This window comes from Nannobrachium achirus (assembly GCF_963921795.1).
Source record: "Nannobrachium achirus genome assembly, chromosome: 21".
Lineage (NCBI taxonomy): Eukaryota > Metazoa > Chordata > Actinopteri > Myctophiformes > Myctophidae > Nannobrachium > Nannobrachium achirus.
The window spans coordinates 39832343-39851662 of record NC_137828.1 but is presented as its reverse complement, the minus strand read 5'-3'; the positions used below and the strand labels follow the sequence as shown (position 1 = coordinate 39851662).

The 19320-nt window shown below is 40.5% G+C and overlaps 1 protein-coding gene across 1 annotated transcript; it reads left to right on the top strand.

Moving 5' to 3' along the window:
- Window positions 1-2156: 2156 nt before the first annotated feature.
- Window positions 2157-5964, top strand: LOC308306920 (leucine-rich repeat-containing protein 14). The gene is made up of 3 exons (XM_080751975.1): window positions 2157-2657; window positions 3141-4019; window positions 4259-5964. The coding sequence occupies exons 1-3, from the start codon at window positions 2380-2382 to the stop codon at window positions 4824-4826; spliced, it is 1725 nt and encodes a 574-aa protein (XP_080608101.1). The 5' UTR covers window positions 2157-2379; the 3' UTR covers window positions 4827-5964.
- The last annotated feature ends 13356 nt before the right edge of the window (window positions 5965-19320 follow it).

Sequence of the window (19320 nt, the reverse complement as noted above, 5' to 3'; positions counted from 1 at the left end):
ATAGAAAAAAAGGTAATTTTGGGGGTGAACTGCTCCTTTAAGTTGTAGGGTATAATAAACCATGTAAAAAGGAATATCACAATCGTGTGACTTATGGTTATGTACAACTGAACTCATAAGTTAGAAAAATATAAACGGGTCATGCGAAATGTACTGTAGTAGTACTACTGTAGTACATATACATTACACATTACAGCCTACTTGATTACACTTTCTTCTTTGTCTATGTGATGCAATGCATTCAAGTAAAATTCCTTTAGGTGAACATATCTGGTCAATAAGCTGATCCTGCTTTTGTTTATTGATTTCACGAATTACACGTTATAACAGCTTCATCATACTGACCCGGCTCAGCTCCATTTAATGTTCATTCAAACTTTGTGATTTTGTTGCAAAATATTGCCTCTAGATGTCAGTATAATGACGAGGGAGGAAGGTTAAACCTATACTTAAATGGTTTCCTGTGGAAATAAGCTTAGTCTTTTCATGGATCTACTTTTAGTAGACCTTGTACCAGTGAACTGTACCGTCATGAAACTGTACCTTTTCCTATGCAAACTTCTAATAAAGTCTTCAAAAACCCTTCCTTTTCCGAAAACATTTGGAGCGGGAAATAAACTTGATCATTAGTCCTGTTGTTAATATTTGCATGGGCAATCTTTTTTTAAATGTAGGGTATAATAAACTCAGTTATGTGAACATGTAATAGATCTGATTTGATTACGAAAAATACAAAAGGAAAGTCATGAGCCCCATTTAAAGAATGAGAAATCTAATACAATGCTGAATGACTTTCCTTTTGTATTTTTCTTAATCAAATCAGATCTATTGTATGTTCACATAACTGAGTCTAGTTTGGCCTGCAGGTTTGTGTACAAGAGATTATTTATCATGCAGCTTGGATTTGAGTGTTCCAGTTCAATTTATTCAAATGTGTTTGTTCTTCTTATTTGTTTATCCTCTGGATCCAGAGAGACACTCACACACACTAGGCTAGGCTCTGTCCTGATTGCATTAAATGTTATGGAGAGCCAGCCAGGGACAGTCAATTAGGCCTATAGTCTACTATACAAACGACCTTGGGTTTACTGACAGAGTTTACCTGGAGTTTACCGACTGACAGCAACTGGAATAACAAGTGTTGCGTGTCGTTCATTTGGGTACTAAACTCGGCAGTGTCGACAGCATTTTGACAGATGAAGATGAACTGTTGAACTGCATGTTTCCACCACCAGCTCTTTTGCAAAACGTGTTTTCTGCCATTTAAGAACATTGCATTGTTGCATGAACACTTTAGCAACTGAGGACCGCAAATCCGCAATGAATAACTTGGCTGTGATTTAATAGTAAGCCTACTTTACGCCACGTTAATAAATTGCACATCACCGCAAGGAAAACGTAAAAATAATACAAGAGACGATTCGTTCTAGAGGTGGGACGTTCGCGAACGAATCGAGTCTTTTGAACAGCTCTTTGAAATGAACGATGGGTCATGGGAGCCGTTCCTGCAATGTAGAAATACTCTGCCACTAAGCCTGGTAGCCTGGTAGGCGAGGACGCGAGGTTACTCTGCCACAAGTAGAAGTTCGGAATTAAATGTACTTGAGTAAAAGTAAAAAAACAAAAAAAAGTGTTGGAATCAAAATGTACTTAAAGTAGAAAGTATTGAAACCGTCATGAAACTGTACCTTTTCCTATGCAAACTTCTAATAAAGTCTTCAATCAATCAATCAAAGGCCTACTCATGATGCAGAATGTCCTGTTTCACAAATGTAGAAAAATCATTTGAAAATAGCAGATCTACAAGCTCACAGTATGTGCGTCGTCGGCTATTTTCAAATGGACAAAATGTATATGGCCGAAATGCAGGCTATATAGGGTTGAAGTGATTTGTAATTATGATCAAAATCTACATTAAAAGTACTAGTAACTAAAATGAGTCAGTCTTTTGAACGGCTCTTTGAAAGGAACTGATCCCTGAGATCCGGCTCACTTAAAAGAGTCATAAAACCCATCTCACAAGAGACGACTCATGAACGTCATCGGGTTGCGACATACAGTAGGATATATGTACGTAAACAGAGAAAAGCTGGAGCTGCAGAATAATAGCTGCAACAGTGAGCAGACAGACACGTCTACAACGTTTTATATTTAACATTCAGCATGCTTCCAGTCACGGGAGCATTCGTTTCTTAATATCAGCATTATAGCAAGCTATCAGGTAGTCTTATAAAGTCTTTTTTGGGGGGGAGTTTAATGGACGTCATCGAATTACTCTCATAAAACTAGCTGTCTACAAGCTCATTCAGCTTAACTCCAGTCGGTCACATCAGAGTGTTTTGCTCCCGTTAAACGTCTTTTTGCAGCGAACAAACAACTATGGTGTTCTCCTTGGTGAATCTCTGTGCCAAGGAGGTGGTGAGCGACCACAGCTCGTCGCCCACCTGGCTGAACTGCGTGCCCAGGGAGCTGTACGCGGCCCTGCTGGAAGCCGCCTTCCGCAGCTGTCGGCCGCTGGCCGTGGGCGAGCTGGTGCAGCGATGGCCTGAGCGCACCCTGAGGGTCGGTGGCAAGAAGAGACGTGGCCACAGGACCCCGAACCGGCTCTGCATCCAGGCTCTGTTGCTCTCTGTGGTCAGAGGCTTGTTGGACAAAAGGTAGACCAACCAATGCAACGCTGAACTTACTTTCAACCTGGGCATGTCAAATTACGAGTATGATTGGCCATTTTTCAACACTTGTGTATTTAAAAATGTTATTATTTTTCATGTGTTTATATTTATATTTCTATTTTATGATGGTGTATGTAGGTTAGCTCTGGTCCGAGCTATATGTAGGTATGATCTTTGTCTTTTTAGGCACAATGTCTATGCCTGTGGCAATTTGCTTTATTATGAACACATGTGACAAAAGTCTTGATTTAATTTAATACTGAGTGTACAAATGTAACCAAATTATCCTGTGGTTACCCTGGTACACTCTCAGTGTTGGATAGTTGGAAATCGATATGCTTACACTGAGGATTTTACTGTGTGGCCTAGCGTTATTCGATATTGATCTTCATTATCATTTAATGTTGCAGTGCTATACTGTATGTATTGAGGCCTCTAAACTTTAACATCTTCTATTGAACGTTCTAGGTGTGCTCTGCAGCTGCTGGACCTCTGTGACCTGCAAGGCGAGGAAGGAGGAATGGGAGACCCCATGGGCGGCTGGTCTCTGACTGTAGCTCTGTGCACCATGGTCGTTCAGGCCAGAACCGGAATCCAGAGGGCACGCGGAAGAGACGGGGAGCGGGAGAGAAAAAGAGTCTTGACCATGGAAAGAGAAAAAGATGTCAAGAGAGAGAGGGGACAAGATGGGAAGCCAGAGGCAAATGTTTTGGGAGGACTTTCAGGACAGGGTTCCTGTGAGGGGAGCATAGAGTGCAGGGACCACGTGAGAGCTGTTAGAGAGGAGATAGGAGCACCAGGGCCTTCAGTTGAAGAGGAGTTGATAATGGGGGTGAGGAGGAAGATGGAGAGGATTAGACAGGTTGCTGCACAAGGCACGGCGGGCAGCAGAGCGGTGACCGGAGACGCAGATCCAGACAGCGAGGTGCTGGTGCATGTGAGAGCCGATCTGTTCGTCAACGCTCGCTCTTGGGAGCGCGTGCGTGCGGCCCTGAGCACAACAGGGCCTCTAAAGCTCCAGTGCAGATACCTCCGTGTGGAGGAACTCTCAGTTTCTAGCATCAGTACTCTCCTGGATCTCCTGCCTCGCCAGAGCCTGTTGGGAGTGGACATCCGCTACAGCAGCCTGGGTGTGACCGGTCTCTCTCTGCTGCTGCCCCAGCTCTCCACCTTCCCCGTGCTGAGCTCCCTCCGCATGCACTACTGTAATCTAGATTTCCGTAGAGACGAGCCTGGTCAGGAAGAAGCGCTGAGAGACATGTCACTGGGTCTGGGACAGTTGCAGAAACTGCGCCACATTAGCCTCACTGCACTGCGCCTCCCTGGACACCTACGCATGCTACTCAGGTAAGGCTCTAGCCTCTGTATCGTCAGATTATCTGGAAAAGAGGGTCTAAACCCAAAGTGTGTACTGTTTCCAGAGAATTAGATATAGATTGATCAAGTACAGTAAATATGTCCTCTTATCAAGATATGGATTTTTGTTTCCTAACTCTTGAAATAAGTTACAAAAGTGAACTTATCATCGGACTTGCCTTATGGATGTGTTCAATACTAGACCAATGTTCTCTCCTGTTTGGTTCCAGCTCTCTGTCTCAGCCTCTGGAGATACTGGAGCTGCCCTATTTGAGACTGACGCCGGCTGACCTGGCCTATCTGTCCTGCAGCCAGCACGCCTCCATGCTGCAGCAGCTGGACCTCAGTGAAAACCACCTGGACGATAGCACCCTGCCCTCGATGCGCCGCCTGCTCTCCCAGGCCTCTGGCACCCTGCAGCACCTCACTCTGAGCGGCTGTGGCCTCACTGACAGTTTGCTGGGGACCCTGCTGCCGTCTCTAAGCTGCTGCCGGTCTCTGAAGAGCCTGGGCTTGGCCCTCAACCCACTCTCTTTGGCCGGCCTCCTGGATCTGGTGAGGACGGCCTCAAGAATGCCTTCCCTCCGCCAGCTTCTCTACCCCAACCCCCTGGAAGACTACCAGCCAGGATTACCAGACTTGCCTTCCAGCTCACAGCTGCTAGATTGGCCTCTGGATGAGTTGATGGATGTCAACAACACCAGCGCCAAACTAAACAGGGTGCTCACAGAGAGCGGCCGCTCGGACATCTTTTTGACCTGCGACCTGCTTAACTATGACAAAGACTTGGTGGACTAGTACAGAGTTCAGGGGGAAAGCTCTGATAAGCTCTAAACCTCACTATCAAATACTGAAGCAATGAGCAATCTGACAATCAAAATATCAACATAAGACATCAACCTGTGAGAATTTAAGGGCTTTTAAAAGTACTAAAGTATAATATCAGCTTATTTTCTAATAATTTTTAGGGGGTTAATTGCATGTCTCTTTTCTTGGAGTAATCGGGAGTAAATCCGCAAACAATATTCAGTAGCTACTTTAAACCGTGCTTAAAGCCTTAATACTATCATTGCTATTTCTTAACTGTAAACTATGAATGCAGTTGTAACATACCAGGCATTGATTTTGTGCCATAAGTTAGGGGCAAATTAGCTCCCTGTTATGTAAGCAGAGTAGAAACATAGTTGGGATAGCCACACATCATCAAGCTCACCAGGTGTACAGTTACCGCCTGTCCACCCATGTGCCTTCATAGCCGTCACCAGTAGTTGTCAATGAAAGGCACTTCCACAGATATCTGCTGTATGTCTGGCCTCACCACCATGCCATAGATCATGCTTGTGAAAAACATGTTGAAATATTGCATAATGTCAACAAGCAACTTCATGTTATGACTGTTAGCATTATTAAGAGTACTATTCTTGCTAAATCAACTATTCCTTTAAAAGGAAAATGTTATGAAAAGTACACCTACAGGTAATTAAATCAAGAACACTTTTGCATTGTGTTGTCACAAAAAAAAGCACTACCCTTCGTAGTTTAAAAAAGCACTACCCTTGGTATTCTGCTATTCTTTTTGTTTTATCCATTTGTAATTTTAATCTTTATCATATACTGTATGTCTAAAGAGAAGGTGCACAACTACAATATTTAATTGTTCAAATAGTGCACATTTTAGAAGCACACTAAATTTCTACTTAATTGTACATTATCCAAGCAATTAAACATGCATTCAAGTGGCTTTCCAGTTTCCACCTTTCTTTTTATGGCCTTTAGGAATCCCTTTTCTACAGGCAGGCATATAATGTATATAGCTTAAAAATGCCTGATTTAATGATTACTTTTATTTTGTGTTTTGGACTATATGACTTCCAAAGAATCACTGAGTGTACAAACCACCATTCCACCACAAGTGTGCAGGAATACATCCAATAAACACATCCAAACATGTCAAACTTGCTTTATTGTGTGTTTGTAGCTTGTGCGTTGAAATTGATCAGCCATGTGAATTGTGAGTTAAATGAGACTGCCAGACCAGATGTCAGTCAATGAAGAGACATGTTCTTGTGATTTGTATTGTACTGCGTAAGCTAATTGCACGTATTCTTTATTCTATATTTAATTATTCTGTTGTTAGGGTTCATGCTGTTCACTCTGACCTTGCACTTTGTAAGTTCTGGATAGGAGCATCTGCTTAATGCCTAACTCAAGAAATGGGCTTTTAAAAGCCAACTTTCTTTCTTTTTAAGGAATAATAGAAATAGGTAATGTGTCTTCTGGGTTTTGTCACATTTTGCACCCTAGATGTGTTTGCATCCTTCAAAGTACACATACAAAAAAAAAAGAATCTGTCATAGTCATCTGTAGTACTCAACATAAGAGCTTTTGAGAATGAAGTGTCGTTGTGTTATGGCCTTTGGGTATTGTAGGTGGATGGAGAAGGGGCTGAGACTGATCCGAGGTAATGGCAAGGTGATGACATGCGTAGAGCCCATGAGGAATGGCCGCTGTGACACAGGGGGCAGGATCATACCTGTGGGACAAAAATCCACTGTGGGTTAGAAAACGTGAATTTATTCCTCAAAGTAGGCTTGTTTCTATCCAGATGAATTATGAAATGTACTACCTGGCTTTCGTGTCCGAGCCATGCAATAATTCTCTCCTAGACGGTGGACTGGCTGAGAGCTATGGCACACAAAGATGTCCAGTAAGCATTAGAGGAACAGATTAAAGCCTACAGATCTAAGTATTGAACAACACCATTTTATTTTCTCTGCTTAAACTCCCTAACTCCAAATGTCCCCAATAGTTATATGTTGGATCATAGAATGGTCTAGTTACTAACTTAGTTTTGTTTTAAAACATGAATATAGTTTTACCAACATTGAAGAAAGAATTGTGTCATTATACCACACAGTCCAAGATAAATACATGAAGTAGGATTTCGACAATGACTACCATCATAACAGCTTATATATGATCTATTATTGTATTTACTGTAACAGAGTATACACTTCAAAGTACCAGTAAGACGTGAGGAGAAGCACTGCATCTTTGCGCCCTTCGGGTATAACATACTGGGGCTTCACAGGTTTCTCTTTCTGGACTGAGCAGAAGTAATTCAATTTGTCCACCATCGTGACGGTGAAAGGGTTCTCTGCGCTGCTCTGGAGGAAAAGACATCTGCTATGTTTCTGGAGGTATAAAAAGTGAAAGGAGAGAGAGAAGGAAAACGGTTTAGGCGAGACCCAACACATTGCCACGCCAATCATCACCACTCATATTTAGAGGTGTTGGGGTCAGAGAAAAGGACATGCACAGTGGAGAGATGATTCATGAAGACGGACACTCATTTTTCAAGCGCCTGCTCTGCACTTTTGTCATGTTTAAATATACTTTGAATTAATGGCAAAGGGGAATTTAAAACCATTTTCTTTTTCTTGAAAAAAAAAAGAAAACATAAGAAACTCAATCTGCAGACCTGCACCACACACTTCATTTACGTTATATTTTGTGGTCCAACACTCCAGCCAGTTGCCAGCTCTGTCCTGCAGACTCTTCCAGGTGTCAGGGTGCTCCCGTGTCTCAGATTCCCAGCTCTCCAGCTCTGGACACAGCCACTCCTCGGCCTCCTCTACTCCCATCTCCTTTAGCAAGCCCAGCGCATTTTTTCTGTGCACGCACGCACGCACGCACGCACGCACGCACGCACGCACACACGCACGCACACACACACACACACACAGGAAGGCAGTATTGTAAATAAATATATTTGGATTCATAACCTGATATTGCTCCATGTGTATTTGAACATTTTCACCTGGGGGCCACGTTACTCTCTCGCCAAATGTGAGGTGGGAGTTTCCGAGTGAACAATGAGAGTAAAATGGCCACATCACTGTCAGGCAGAAACCTTGTATCTCTTAATTCTTTCTAAATTAAAGTCCTACTTCATCATACAAGAGTGTCGCACAAAAGTAGTGAAAATAGCAGATCTAGTAGATCAGTTATTTTCACTATTTTAAATGATTTTTAAAATGATTATTACAAAACGGTTTTGGACATACAAGGTTTCCACACCCGACAACAATGAAATATAGTAAATTATGGTCCATTCATTTCCATTTACAGTAGTGTAGTACTGCATCTTACTGGAGAGACACATCTTTATAGGCCAGTAGAGAGAGAAGCATCGTCATCAGGTCATGGCTGTCAGATTTCAGACATACTAGGAATTTTAACATTTCACTTATCAGGATTCGTTCCTCATGCTCCTGAAACACACACAGGCGTGCACTCACACGCGCACACACACGCATGCACGCACGCACGCGCACACACACACACGCACACACACACACACACACACACACACACACACACACACACACACACACACACACACACAATCAGCTGAAGATTTGGACACAACTTCTGGATCTAATGCTTCAAATCGTTGTCGGGAGGAAACCTTGTACGTCCAAAAAAAACGTTTGTTTTGTATTTATCTTTTAAAAATTATTAAAACTAGTGAAAACAGCCGATCAACAAGCACACAACGCCTCGCATCGCGAGGCGTTGTGTGATTGTAAATCGGCTATTTTCACTAGTCTTGTGCGACAGTCTGTATGATGAAGCAGGGCTTTACTTTACGAAAAAAAACGTACAAATTTGAAACTCGGAGATACAAGGTTTCTGCCCGACAGTGATGAAATACAGTTTACAGTTTAGGCATTTAGCAGACGCTTTTAATCCAAAGCGACTTACAATAAGCAGATCAAATATCAAAGAGGAAAGCTTGGGCATGGATCATTACCATGTCAGGCCTCACATATTTAGACACAGAGTCGATGAGGCCTTTGAACACGTGGTCCGTGTTCTGTAGAAGTCCCTGTTTGTGCAGTGTCTGCAGTGCCGCCAGGATCTTCAACTTGGACGTAGTAGTGGTGCAGTTGTTTAGGCAGTCCAGCAGGTGCACGGAGAAGTCCTCTGGAGATAGCATGCATGGAAAACACTGCACACATGGGTGCATGTATTATACATAATATACAGTGGTGAAAAAAGCACTACATTTCTTTTTCTTAAAGAGGTGGTGCCATAGTTTTGTATTTTTTCTGGTTTTCATGTTTCTTGGAGTTTGACAGTATTTCATTAGACCCCCTGGTGTGGTTGTTATGAGAAATTATGTATTCCCTTTGTATTGTGGGTTTCTTCCTTGAGGCTGCCACCTTGTGGGTCAAAAGTGCCGATCCATAAATATAAAACATATAAAAGTCTTTTGAAAACAGCAGCTCTACAAGCTTACAATGTGTCGCATCGCGACGCATTGTGAGCTTGTTGATCGTCTATTTTCAAATGGCCGAAATGTTTAGAGCTGAAGTGGTTAATTTGTTCAATTGTTTGTAATAATAATTAAAATCTGCAAAGTAACTAAAGTTGTCAAATAATTATAGTGGAGTAAAAGGTATAATATTTGCGTCTGAGATGTAGTGAAGTAGAATTATTGAAAATACTCCAATAAAGTAAAAGTGTTCTTAAGCCCTTAAACTTCTTTACACCACTGATAATTTACTATATTATATACACAAACAAACAAACAAGCGTGCGCGCACGGACGCACGTACGCACGCACGCACGCACGTACGCACACACCTTGAACCTTGAACTAGCCTCGTAAACCACTGGAAATTGCATTTGCATTTGATTGGGGGGTGGTTTACGAGGCTAACCTTGAACCAGAGCTCAGTGGGAATATACAATGCGGTGCATGTCACTTTGTACACAGGGGGAAGCTTTGAAGAATAACTTGCATTATGTACCCTATGATCTGGATAGATGTCCTTGAACCAGCGCTCCCCCGCAAACTGCTCGAGGAACCCCGGAATGTCAGGCGTAGATGTCTGGGGCGGAAGGGGTGTTGATGTAGAAAGAGATGGAGTAGTAGGGGTTGTGGGGTTGGCCGGCATTCTCTGAGAAAGGGTCTTAGGAGACATTCTTGAAGAAAGGGTCTCAGGAGGTGTTCTTTGAGAAAGGGCCTTATGAGGCGTTCTTGGAGAAAGGGTCTCAGGAGGTGTTCTTTGAGAAAGGGCCTTATGAGGCGTTCTTGGAGAAGAGTTCTAGGAGACAACAGCTAAAAGTAACTCAGACATAAAAGCTGTCATGTCGAATGATGTGTTGTCACCACAGCACAACTATTCATTATGGCGCAGATGTTCTATGTTCACTGTCTCACCTGAGGAAGGAGTTCGTCTTCTTCTACTAGGAGAGCCACTAATGATTCTGTATTATCCAGATATTTCACAGCCTTAACCTCCTTTTCCTCTTGTTTGCTCTGTGTATATATATAGGACATCAAAACCACTTTAAAAGAGAATATCTCCCCAAAAATACTTCCTATCAATTACACACCCCATGAAGCCTTGAATTCATGGAGTTTTTTAGTTATTGTCGCATTCCTAATCCAATAAGTTGATGACTGGCGGAACGATGCTAATTTCTCCGGTGGGAGACTCCTCCAGTCTCCTACAGGAGACTCTGCCGGTCATCAAAGTATTGACTTAGGAATGCGACAAAAAACACAAAAGTCTCAACGAATGAAAGGCTTCATGAATATACATTTCTATGAATATATATATATATATATATATATATATATTAGGGCTGGGACTTTTAACTGATTAATTGCGATTAATTAATTACAGAAGATTGATGCGATTAAAAAGAATAACGCATTTTAATCGCACTTAGTCTTTGTACCACGGAACCTTCCTTCAGTTTCGGGCATACCGATCATAGCGTTGCACCAACCAAAAAGAGACAACAAACGCAAAGGGAGAAGTAGCCGATCAGAGCGCTTTGCTTGGCCCAGTGGATGAGAAATTTAGATTTAAAAAACTCACTTGTTGATTCACTCGTACAACAAAATGTGTTTTACTTGAAAAAAAAAAAAAAAAATGCTTCTCAGGTAAAATATTAATATGCGATTAATTGTGATTAATTGCGATGAATTAATTACAAAGCCTGTAATTAATTCGATTAATTTTTTAATCGCATCCCAGCCCTAATATATATACATGCACACAGATTCTCACCTCCTCAGCATCCCACCCCCTGTGATCCTTCAGTCTGTAGGGTTCCTTAGGGATGGTTTGTTCAGCCCCAGCATCTTCAGGCCACAGCTCTGCTGCAACTCCTGAGTTGGGTTTGCATCCTTTTGTGTTGCACTGGGCTGGAGATGGCTTGTGCTGGTTTCTCTGTAACAAGAGAGAAAGTTTACTATAAGATATTCTGTGATCTTTCAACTTTATCTACACGTCTATTTATTGTATGAAGTTCAAGCACACAATAGTAGCTTTACTGTACTTGTCCATATGCCCTATCCTCCATATTGGTGGAGTATTCCTTCAAGACAGTGGACTTGCTTAATGCGAGCTTAGCTTTTTACAGGCACAAATTGTTCTGTATTATGCTGAGGACAATATGAAGCAATTTCACATTTTCTGACTCAACCTCAAAATCAAGAATCAGAAGGGTTTAAAAAGGCAGAATGAGATGTTTGACTGGCCAGAGGCAAAAATAGCACAACGCACAGAAGTCACTTCTGGTTAGACGCAGGAGGAGCCAGGCCCCCCCGCTGTTAACAGCTCACCTGCCACCCTAAGCCCCCATGCCACTTACTTGGACAGCCTCGGTCGGGTCTGTTGCAAGACCCAAAACACCCAGTGACTCCAGGAAACAACACTGATGATGTGTCCATCACACTAGATTCTCTGTTAACAGTACTTGAGTTCATATATTTAGTTACTTTACACCACTGAACTCCAGCAATCCAAAATCAACCCCAATCTCACAATCTAATGCATACAGTGAGTCTTTACCTGGCTGTTCTTAGTATCTGAATCCTCACACTTGGCCGGTTTAGGATCAGAGAAGAAGCCTTGTGCCAATATTGAAGTGGAACAGGGTTGTTCTTGTCGTGGTTGTTTAGGACGAAACGGGACAGCTTTCTGGTCTTCAATCTTAAATGAAAGTATATAATTCATTAGTGATCTACTTCTGTGAGATGTAAATTGAATTGCTCGGCCCAAAACACAGTCGTCCCGGGCGCAAATCCGGCGACTTCTGGACGGTCTCTACCTGGTATTCCTAAACATAACCTCTGTAAAACTATGCCTGAAGTTTACCTAACCTTATTCCTAACCTTAACCTCAGTAAAACGGTGCCAAAACCTAACCTTATTCCTAACCTTAACCTCAGTAAATCTATGCCAAGCCATAAATGTATTACTTCTTCTAACCTTATCCTCAGTAAAACAAAACAAGAACCACCCCATGTGTGCGGTCGGCGGGAACAAAATGGGGGCGAGCGTGTTTTGGGGTGAGCCTTCCGGTTACCTGTAAACTGCATGCAGATGGGAACAAACTGCAACAGTTGTGTGTCTGTTGGTGATCATACTGTATTTGTGTGTGTGTGTGTGTGTGTGTGCGTGCGTGCGTGCGTGTGTGTGTGTGTGTGTGTGTGTGTGTGTGTGTGTGTGTGTGTGTGTGTGTGTGTGTGTGTGTGTGTGTGTGGTTTAACTTACCGTAATCTTTGGAGGTGTACCATAAATCATTTTCATATAGCGATCGAAAGCCTCTTTCTGAGTTTTCTGCGTGGAGGCCGGTTTTCTTCCCTTGCATTGTACCGTTCCTTGCAGAAGGGAAGCCAGGTCTTTGTTCCGTGCCAGCAGGGCCTCGTAGTCCTGGGTTTGGAGGTGGAGAGGAGATTCACTTTTGTATGTGTCTGTTTCTCTTGCACTGTACTGTTTAATAAGTGTACAAATATACTGTTTCTCTTGCACTGTACTGTTTAATAAGTGTACAAATATACTGTTTCTCTTGCACTGTACTGTTTAATAAGTGTACAAATATACTGTTTCTCTTGCACTGTACTGTTTAATAAGTGTACAAATATACTGTTTCTCTTGCACTGTACTGTTTAATAAGTGTACAAATATACTGTTTCTCTTGCACTGTACTGTTTAATAAGTGTACAAATATACTGTTTCTCTTGCACTGTACTGTTTAATAAGTGTACAAATATACTGTTTCTCTTGCACTGTACTGTTTAATAAGTGTACAAATATACTGTTTCTCTTGCACTGTACTGTTTAATAAGTGTACAAATATACTGTATGTGTCTGTTTCTCTTGCACTGTACTGTTTAATAAGTGTACAAATATACTGTTTCTCTTGCACTGTACTGTTTAATAAGTGTACAAATATACTGTATGTGTCTGTTTCTCTTGCACTGTACTGTTTAATAAGTGTACAAATATACTGTATGTGTCTGTTTCTCTTGCACTGTACTGTTTAATAAGTGTACAAATATACTGTATGTGTCTGTTTCTCTTGCACTGTACTGTTTAATAAGTGTACAAATATACTGTTTCTCTTGCACTGTACTGTTTAATAAGTGTACAAATATACTGTATGTGTCTGTTTCTCTTGCACTGTACTGTTTAATAAGTGTACAAATATACTGTTTCTCTTGCACTGTACTGTTTAATAAGTGTACAAATATACTGTATGTGTCTGTTTCTCTTGCACTGTACTGTTTAATAAGTGTACAAATATACTGTTTCTCTTGCACTGTACTGTTTAATAAGTGTACAAATATACTGTATGTGTCTGTTTCTCTTGCACTGTACTGTTTAATAAGTGTACAAATATACTGTATGTGTCTGTTTCTCTTGCACTGTACTGTTTAATAAGTGTACAAATATACTGTTTCTCTTGCACTGTACTGTTTAATAAGTGTACAAATATACTGTTTCTCTTGCACTGTACTGTTTAATAAGTGTACAAATATACTGTTTCTCTTGCACTGTACTGTTTAATAAGTGTACAAATATACTGTTTCTCTTGCACTGTACTGTTTAATAAGTGTACAAATATACTGTTTCTCTTGCACTGTACTGTTTAATAAGTGTACAAATATACTGTTTCTCTTGCACTGTACTGTTTAATAAGTGTACAAATATACTGTTTCTCTTGCACTGTACTGTTTAATAAGTGTACAAATATACTGTATGTGTCTGTTTCTCTTGCACTGTACTGTTTAATAAGTGTACAAATATACTGTTTCTCTTGCACTGTACTGTTTAATAAGTGTACAAATATACTGTATGTGTCTGTTTCTCTTGCACTGTACTGTTTAATAAGTGTACAAATATACTGTATGTGTCTGTTTCTCTTGCACTGTACTGTTTAATAAGTGTACAAATATACTGTATGTGTCTGTTTCTCTTGCACTGTACTGTTTAATAAGTGTACAAATATACTGTTTCTCTTGCACTGTACTGTTTAATAAGTGTACAAATATACTGTATGTGTCTGTTTCTCTTGCACTGTACTGTTTAATAAGTGTACAAATATACTGTTTCTCTTGCACTGTACTGTTTAATAAGTGTACAAATATACTGTATGTGTCTGTTTCTCTTGCACTGTACTGTTTAATAAGTGTACAAATATACTGTTTCTCTTGCACTGTACTGTTTAATAAGTGTACAAATATACTGTATGTGTCTGTTTCTCTTGCACTGTACTGTTTAATAAGTGTACAAATATACTGTATGTGTCTGTTTCTCTTGCACTGTACTGTTTAATAAGTGTACAAATATACTGTTTCTCTTGCACTGTACTGTTTAATAAGTGTACAAATATACTGTATGTGTCTGTTTCTCTTGCACTGTACTGTTTAATAAGTGTACAAATATACTGTATGTGTCTGTTTCTCTTGCACTGTACTGTTTAATAAGTGTACAAATATACTGGAAATATAAGACAGACTGACACACTGTACTGTTTAATAAGTGTACAAATATACTGGAAATATAAGACAGACTGACACACCAGTGGTGTAAAGTAACAAAGTACATGTTCTTAAGTACAATTTTGAGGTATTTATTTACTTTATTTGAGTATTTCCGATTTTCAATTATTCCAACTTTTAAGGCCCTTTTCCACCGGCAGCGATAACGATGATGATAGCCATAATATATCACAGCGATAATTATGCCTTCACATTGATGTCCGATAAAGTTATCGGACATCAATGTGAAGAGGCGCCAATTAACAGCCGCTCGCGCAGAGCGCACCTCGAGCTGTTTGTCAGAGACCCAGTTCCATATCACTGTGATCTTAACCACATCGTTGTTGATCCTAACGATGTAGTTGTCGGCTATCGTTGTCTGTATCGGTGTTGAGTGGATGCTGCCGATCCACTTCAATTGAAAACCCACTTTTTTAAATCGTTATCGTCATCGTTATCGCTGCCAGTGGAAAAGGGCCTTTACTTATACTCCACTACATCTCTACTCCACTACATCTCATCTCTTTTTACTACACTATAATTATTTGAAAACTTTACTTACTTTACTTTGTAAATTTTGATTATAAGAACAAAACAAACATACATTAACCACTTCAGCCTATACATTTCGGCCATTTCGTCCAATCGGCACACTGTACCTGTCTCCATACATGTGGATCAACGCCCTGTAGTGAATCCCTGGCCACACCTGTGATGTTCTTCCCATTTTCCTCTGTCGTGGCCCTGCTAGCAGAGCGGTTTTTGTAAAGATCATGGTCACAGCCAGGCACGTGCACACATAGACATCAAAGGAGCCTTTTATCCCTCTGTAAAAAGTGCTCTCTCCTGACCATGAATGCAGTTTTTACTAAATAGCAGACCTCCAAGCTCACAACGCCGACGCGTTGTGAGCTTCGAGGTCTGCTATTTTCACCAAAAGGCCCTTTTAGAAATTTCAGCCCCTGCCTCTCAAACATTCTCTGCACGTCCCTGGTCACAGCTCATGGTTTTGTCTTTATCACATATTATTCTATATAGTCATTATACATAGTAATCTTTCTGACTTAAGCCCTATTCAAAATGTTCTGACAATAACCTAACTATGTACCTCACACTGTGTCAATGTCACCAACAAACAAATGAATAAGTAAATAAGTATGTCAATGAATAAGTAAGTAAGTAATTAAGTAGTTAAGTAGTTAAGTAATTAAGTAAGTAAGTAATTGGTGGCACCAGGGTTAAAGTGGTTCAAATGGATTACCTGTGTTTTCTGGACATGGCTTTATCCTGACTGATGTCAGGAACAGGCTCTGATGCCAGCGTGCAGAGATACTGTGAACATAGTAAAACGTGGGTGGGAAGCTCATTCAGTGGAGGAATGTGCCGCCTTGCCCTGACAATATCTGAAAACATGGGGTAATCCGTTCCCTTTCAAATACACAAACATTATATTTTTCTTTTCATATCTTATTTTATTATATTATTATTATACTATTGTCTCCGCCAGGCCGAAAGGCATGGTCGAGACTATGATTTCGCCCCTGCCCGCGTGTCCGTCCGTCCTACTGTTTGTGGACAGCTACAGTAATCTCCGGCACCGTTGGCAGTTTGGCACGATGGTAGTGAAACCATACACTCCCTGGGTGCCAGAGCAGAACCTCTGCCCCCAATCTTTCGCATGGGCCTGTTACAGCACCACCAGGAGACAGGTTTGTGCAAAACAATTTATTTTAGACAGTACTCCTACAGATTTTGTCCAAAAATCACGCAAATCGCACACAGTATCTCTATAGCCATTAAACGAAACAGGTCTTTCAGATTTTTCATATTCCATCCTGATTGGCTAAGATTGGCTTCCAAAGTTTGCAAGAGCGCTACCTTTTGAATACAATGCCTCAAATCATGAACACAGAGTGCGATTTCCGTGAAATTTTGCATGCACATTCCCACTAGGCCAAGGAAGAAATGCTGCATACAAAGTATATAGTAGAGTGTGACAGGAAACAGAGAGAGAGAGAGAGAGAGAGACGGGAATGACACACAGCAAAGGTAGTCTGGGCTTGGGAATCAAACCAGCAACTTGCATGTGGTACTAGGCCATTGGCGCCCCACACGTCATCTTCCATCCATCCATCCATCCATCCATCCGTCCATCCATCCATCCATCCATCCATCTATCCATCAGCTAGCAAACCAATATGTCATCCATTCAGCTAACTAGCACAGTGTGTATTACCTTTATATGGTAGTCATGTGGTAGGAATGTGGCATAGCTGATCCTGTACAAGTTCCCTCTGATGCCCAGGAGCAAGTCTCCTCCGTCACCACTGTAAGCTATGCACTCAGGCTCTGCACTTAGCTGAAGGGTCCTAGAGAACATAACATAACATAACCAGTGGTGAAAAAAGTACTCAATTATTATTTTTTTTAACTTAAAGGACAACTTTTTATTTTTTTTCCAACAAGGGTTATTATTTTAGATTATAATTAGAGAAAAGAAAAAAAGATGAGTGTTAAAATGTTTCCATTTACTGCTTTCTAACGTTTTAGCGATTTTGATTTCAGTGGGTGGGGGCAAGCGTACAAGTGGCTAAATATGTCCTTTTAGACACAATAAGCCGACGATTTCTTTATTACTATTCATAGTAATGCTACTAGTCCCCATAAGTCACATCTGCCCATGAAAGATTGTGGTACATCTCATGTTTTCTTTTCTATAATTACATTTTAAAATATGAACCCTTGTTGTAAAAAATCTAAAGTTGTCATTTAAGTATAAGTATCAATACTGCAACGTAGAAATAATTCAAAACATTTGAGTAAAAGTACAAAAGTAGTAAAATATACTTAATGTACCAAAAGTAAAAGTAGTCATTACGCAGAATATCCCATTTCACAAGTTTTCAAATGTATAAAACGTATCAAAAATATTTTGAAAATAGCAAGTTGTAGATCGGCCAAAGTGTATAGGACTGAAGTGAGTAATGCATGTTTTGTAATAATAATAAAAATGTACCAAGTAACTAAGTAACTAAAGTGTTCAAATAATTGTAATTGTAATAAAAGTATAATATTTGCCACTGAGATGTAGTGGAGTAGAAGTAAAAGAACAGAAAATTTGAAATACTCCAGTAAAGTAAAAACACAATTTTACTAGAGTACAGTACCTAGAGCTGTCACAATTATTACATAATCGTCTAATCGCAATTATTTGACATAATCGCGATTCTTTTTCATAATCGTCATAATTGTTTCCATGTTGAAAAATGTTCATATATTTTTTTAAAGTAAAAAAAAATAGTGGAAATAGCAGATCTACAAGCTCACAACGTGTCGCATTGCGACGCGTTGTGAGCTTGTAGATCGGCTATTTCCACTATCAATGTTCTTTTTTAAGTACAAATTCAAATATGTCAGTAATTTCTTTGTATATTTAGGTTATGTGTCATATCTACCATGTGCAACTTCAAAGCCTAAAAGCCAAACAGAAATGTGATTGTCGACAAAAACACAATTAAATCGTTAATCGCAATTATTTGAGTGACAATTAATCGTCATGTAAAATGTCCTAATCGTGACAGCCCTAACAGTACCTAAATGCTGCACACTGAAAACGTTTAGGTTAATAGTTTCACTACTGTAACGCAAATCAAACCTGATGAGGCGAATCTCCTGACTCCAAATACGCACCGTCCTGTCCACACTGGCAGACGCAAACACTCCAAACTCAGGGCACACACACAGGCCTCCGTAAGGAACACACACACACACACACACACACACACACACACACACACACACACACACACACACACACACACACACACACACACACACACACACACACACACACACACACACACACACACACACACACACACACACACACACACACACACACACACGTGCACACATGTAAATAAACAATGACACACACCGCAGCAGACACCGGACACCCAATTTGCAAAAGGTACTCATCCCATTAGCGTCAATTTAATTGCCATCATCTGTCTTATTTCAGACTGAACCCGACACACTAACTGCCTTGTTTGGTTGCTCTGAGGCATCACTCCCTTTACTGTACTCTGTTCAACAGATTCTTAAACAGAATATTCTTTTACAGAGTGGAAGACTTCCACCGTTCCTTGTTTCACAAGATGGCTTGATTAGTTTGTATCACTGATACTGGTGAGGCAGCGTTATAACAAAGACAAGACAGTTTAACAAGCGGAGTACATCCTGGTTCCTATTACGGCCAATTTACGGGTATCTTGACTCTGCTGTATTGTATGACTGCTCTGCTCTGCATCCAACATGTGTCCAACATTTGAATTGTGATACCACTAATCATCATAATGAGGTTTAATTCATTAATGTTGAACCATATTTATTATGCATTATAGCCTGGTGCTTGTTTGTCTTCTTGTTATGTTATGTCTTG

What these genes read in the sequence shown, in the direction of transcription:
- LOC308306920 (XM_080751975.1), top strand. Translation starts at nt 2,380, where the DNA reads ATGGTGTTCTCCTTGGTGAATCTCTGTGCCAAGGAGGTGGTGAGCGAC. An exon ending in AGAGGCTTGTTGGACAAAAG is followed by an intron (nt 2,658 to 3,140) that starts GTAGACCAACCA and finishes TGAACGTTCTAG; the next exon opens with GTGTGCTCTGCAGCTGCTGG. An exon ending in CACCTACGCATGCTACTCAG is followed by an intron (nt 4,020 to 4,258) that starts GTAAGGCTCTAG and finishes GTTTGGTTCCAG; the next exon opens with CTCTCTGTCTCAGCCTCTGG.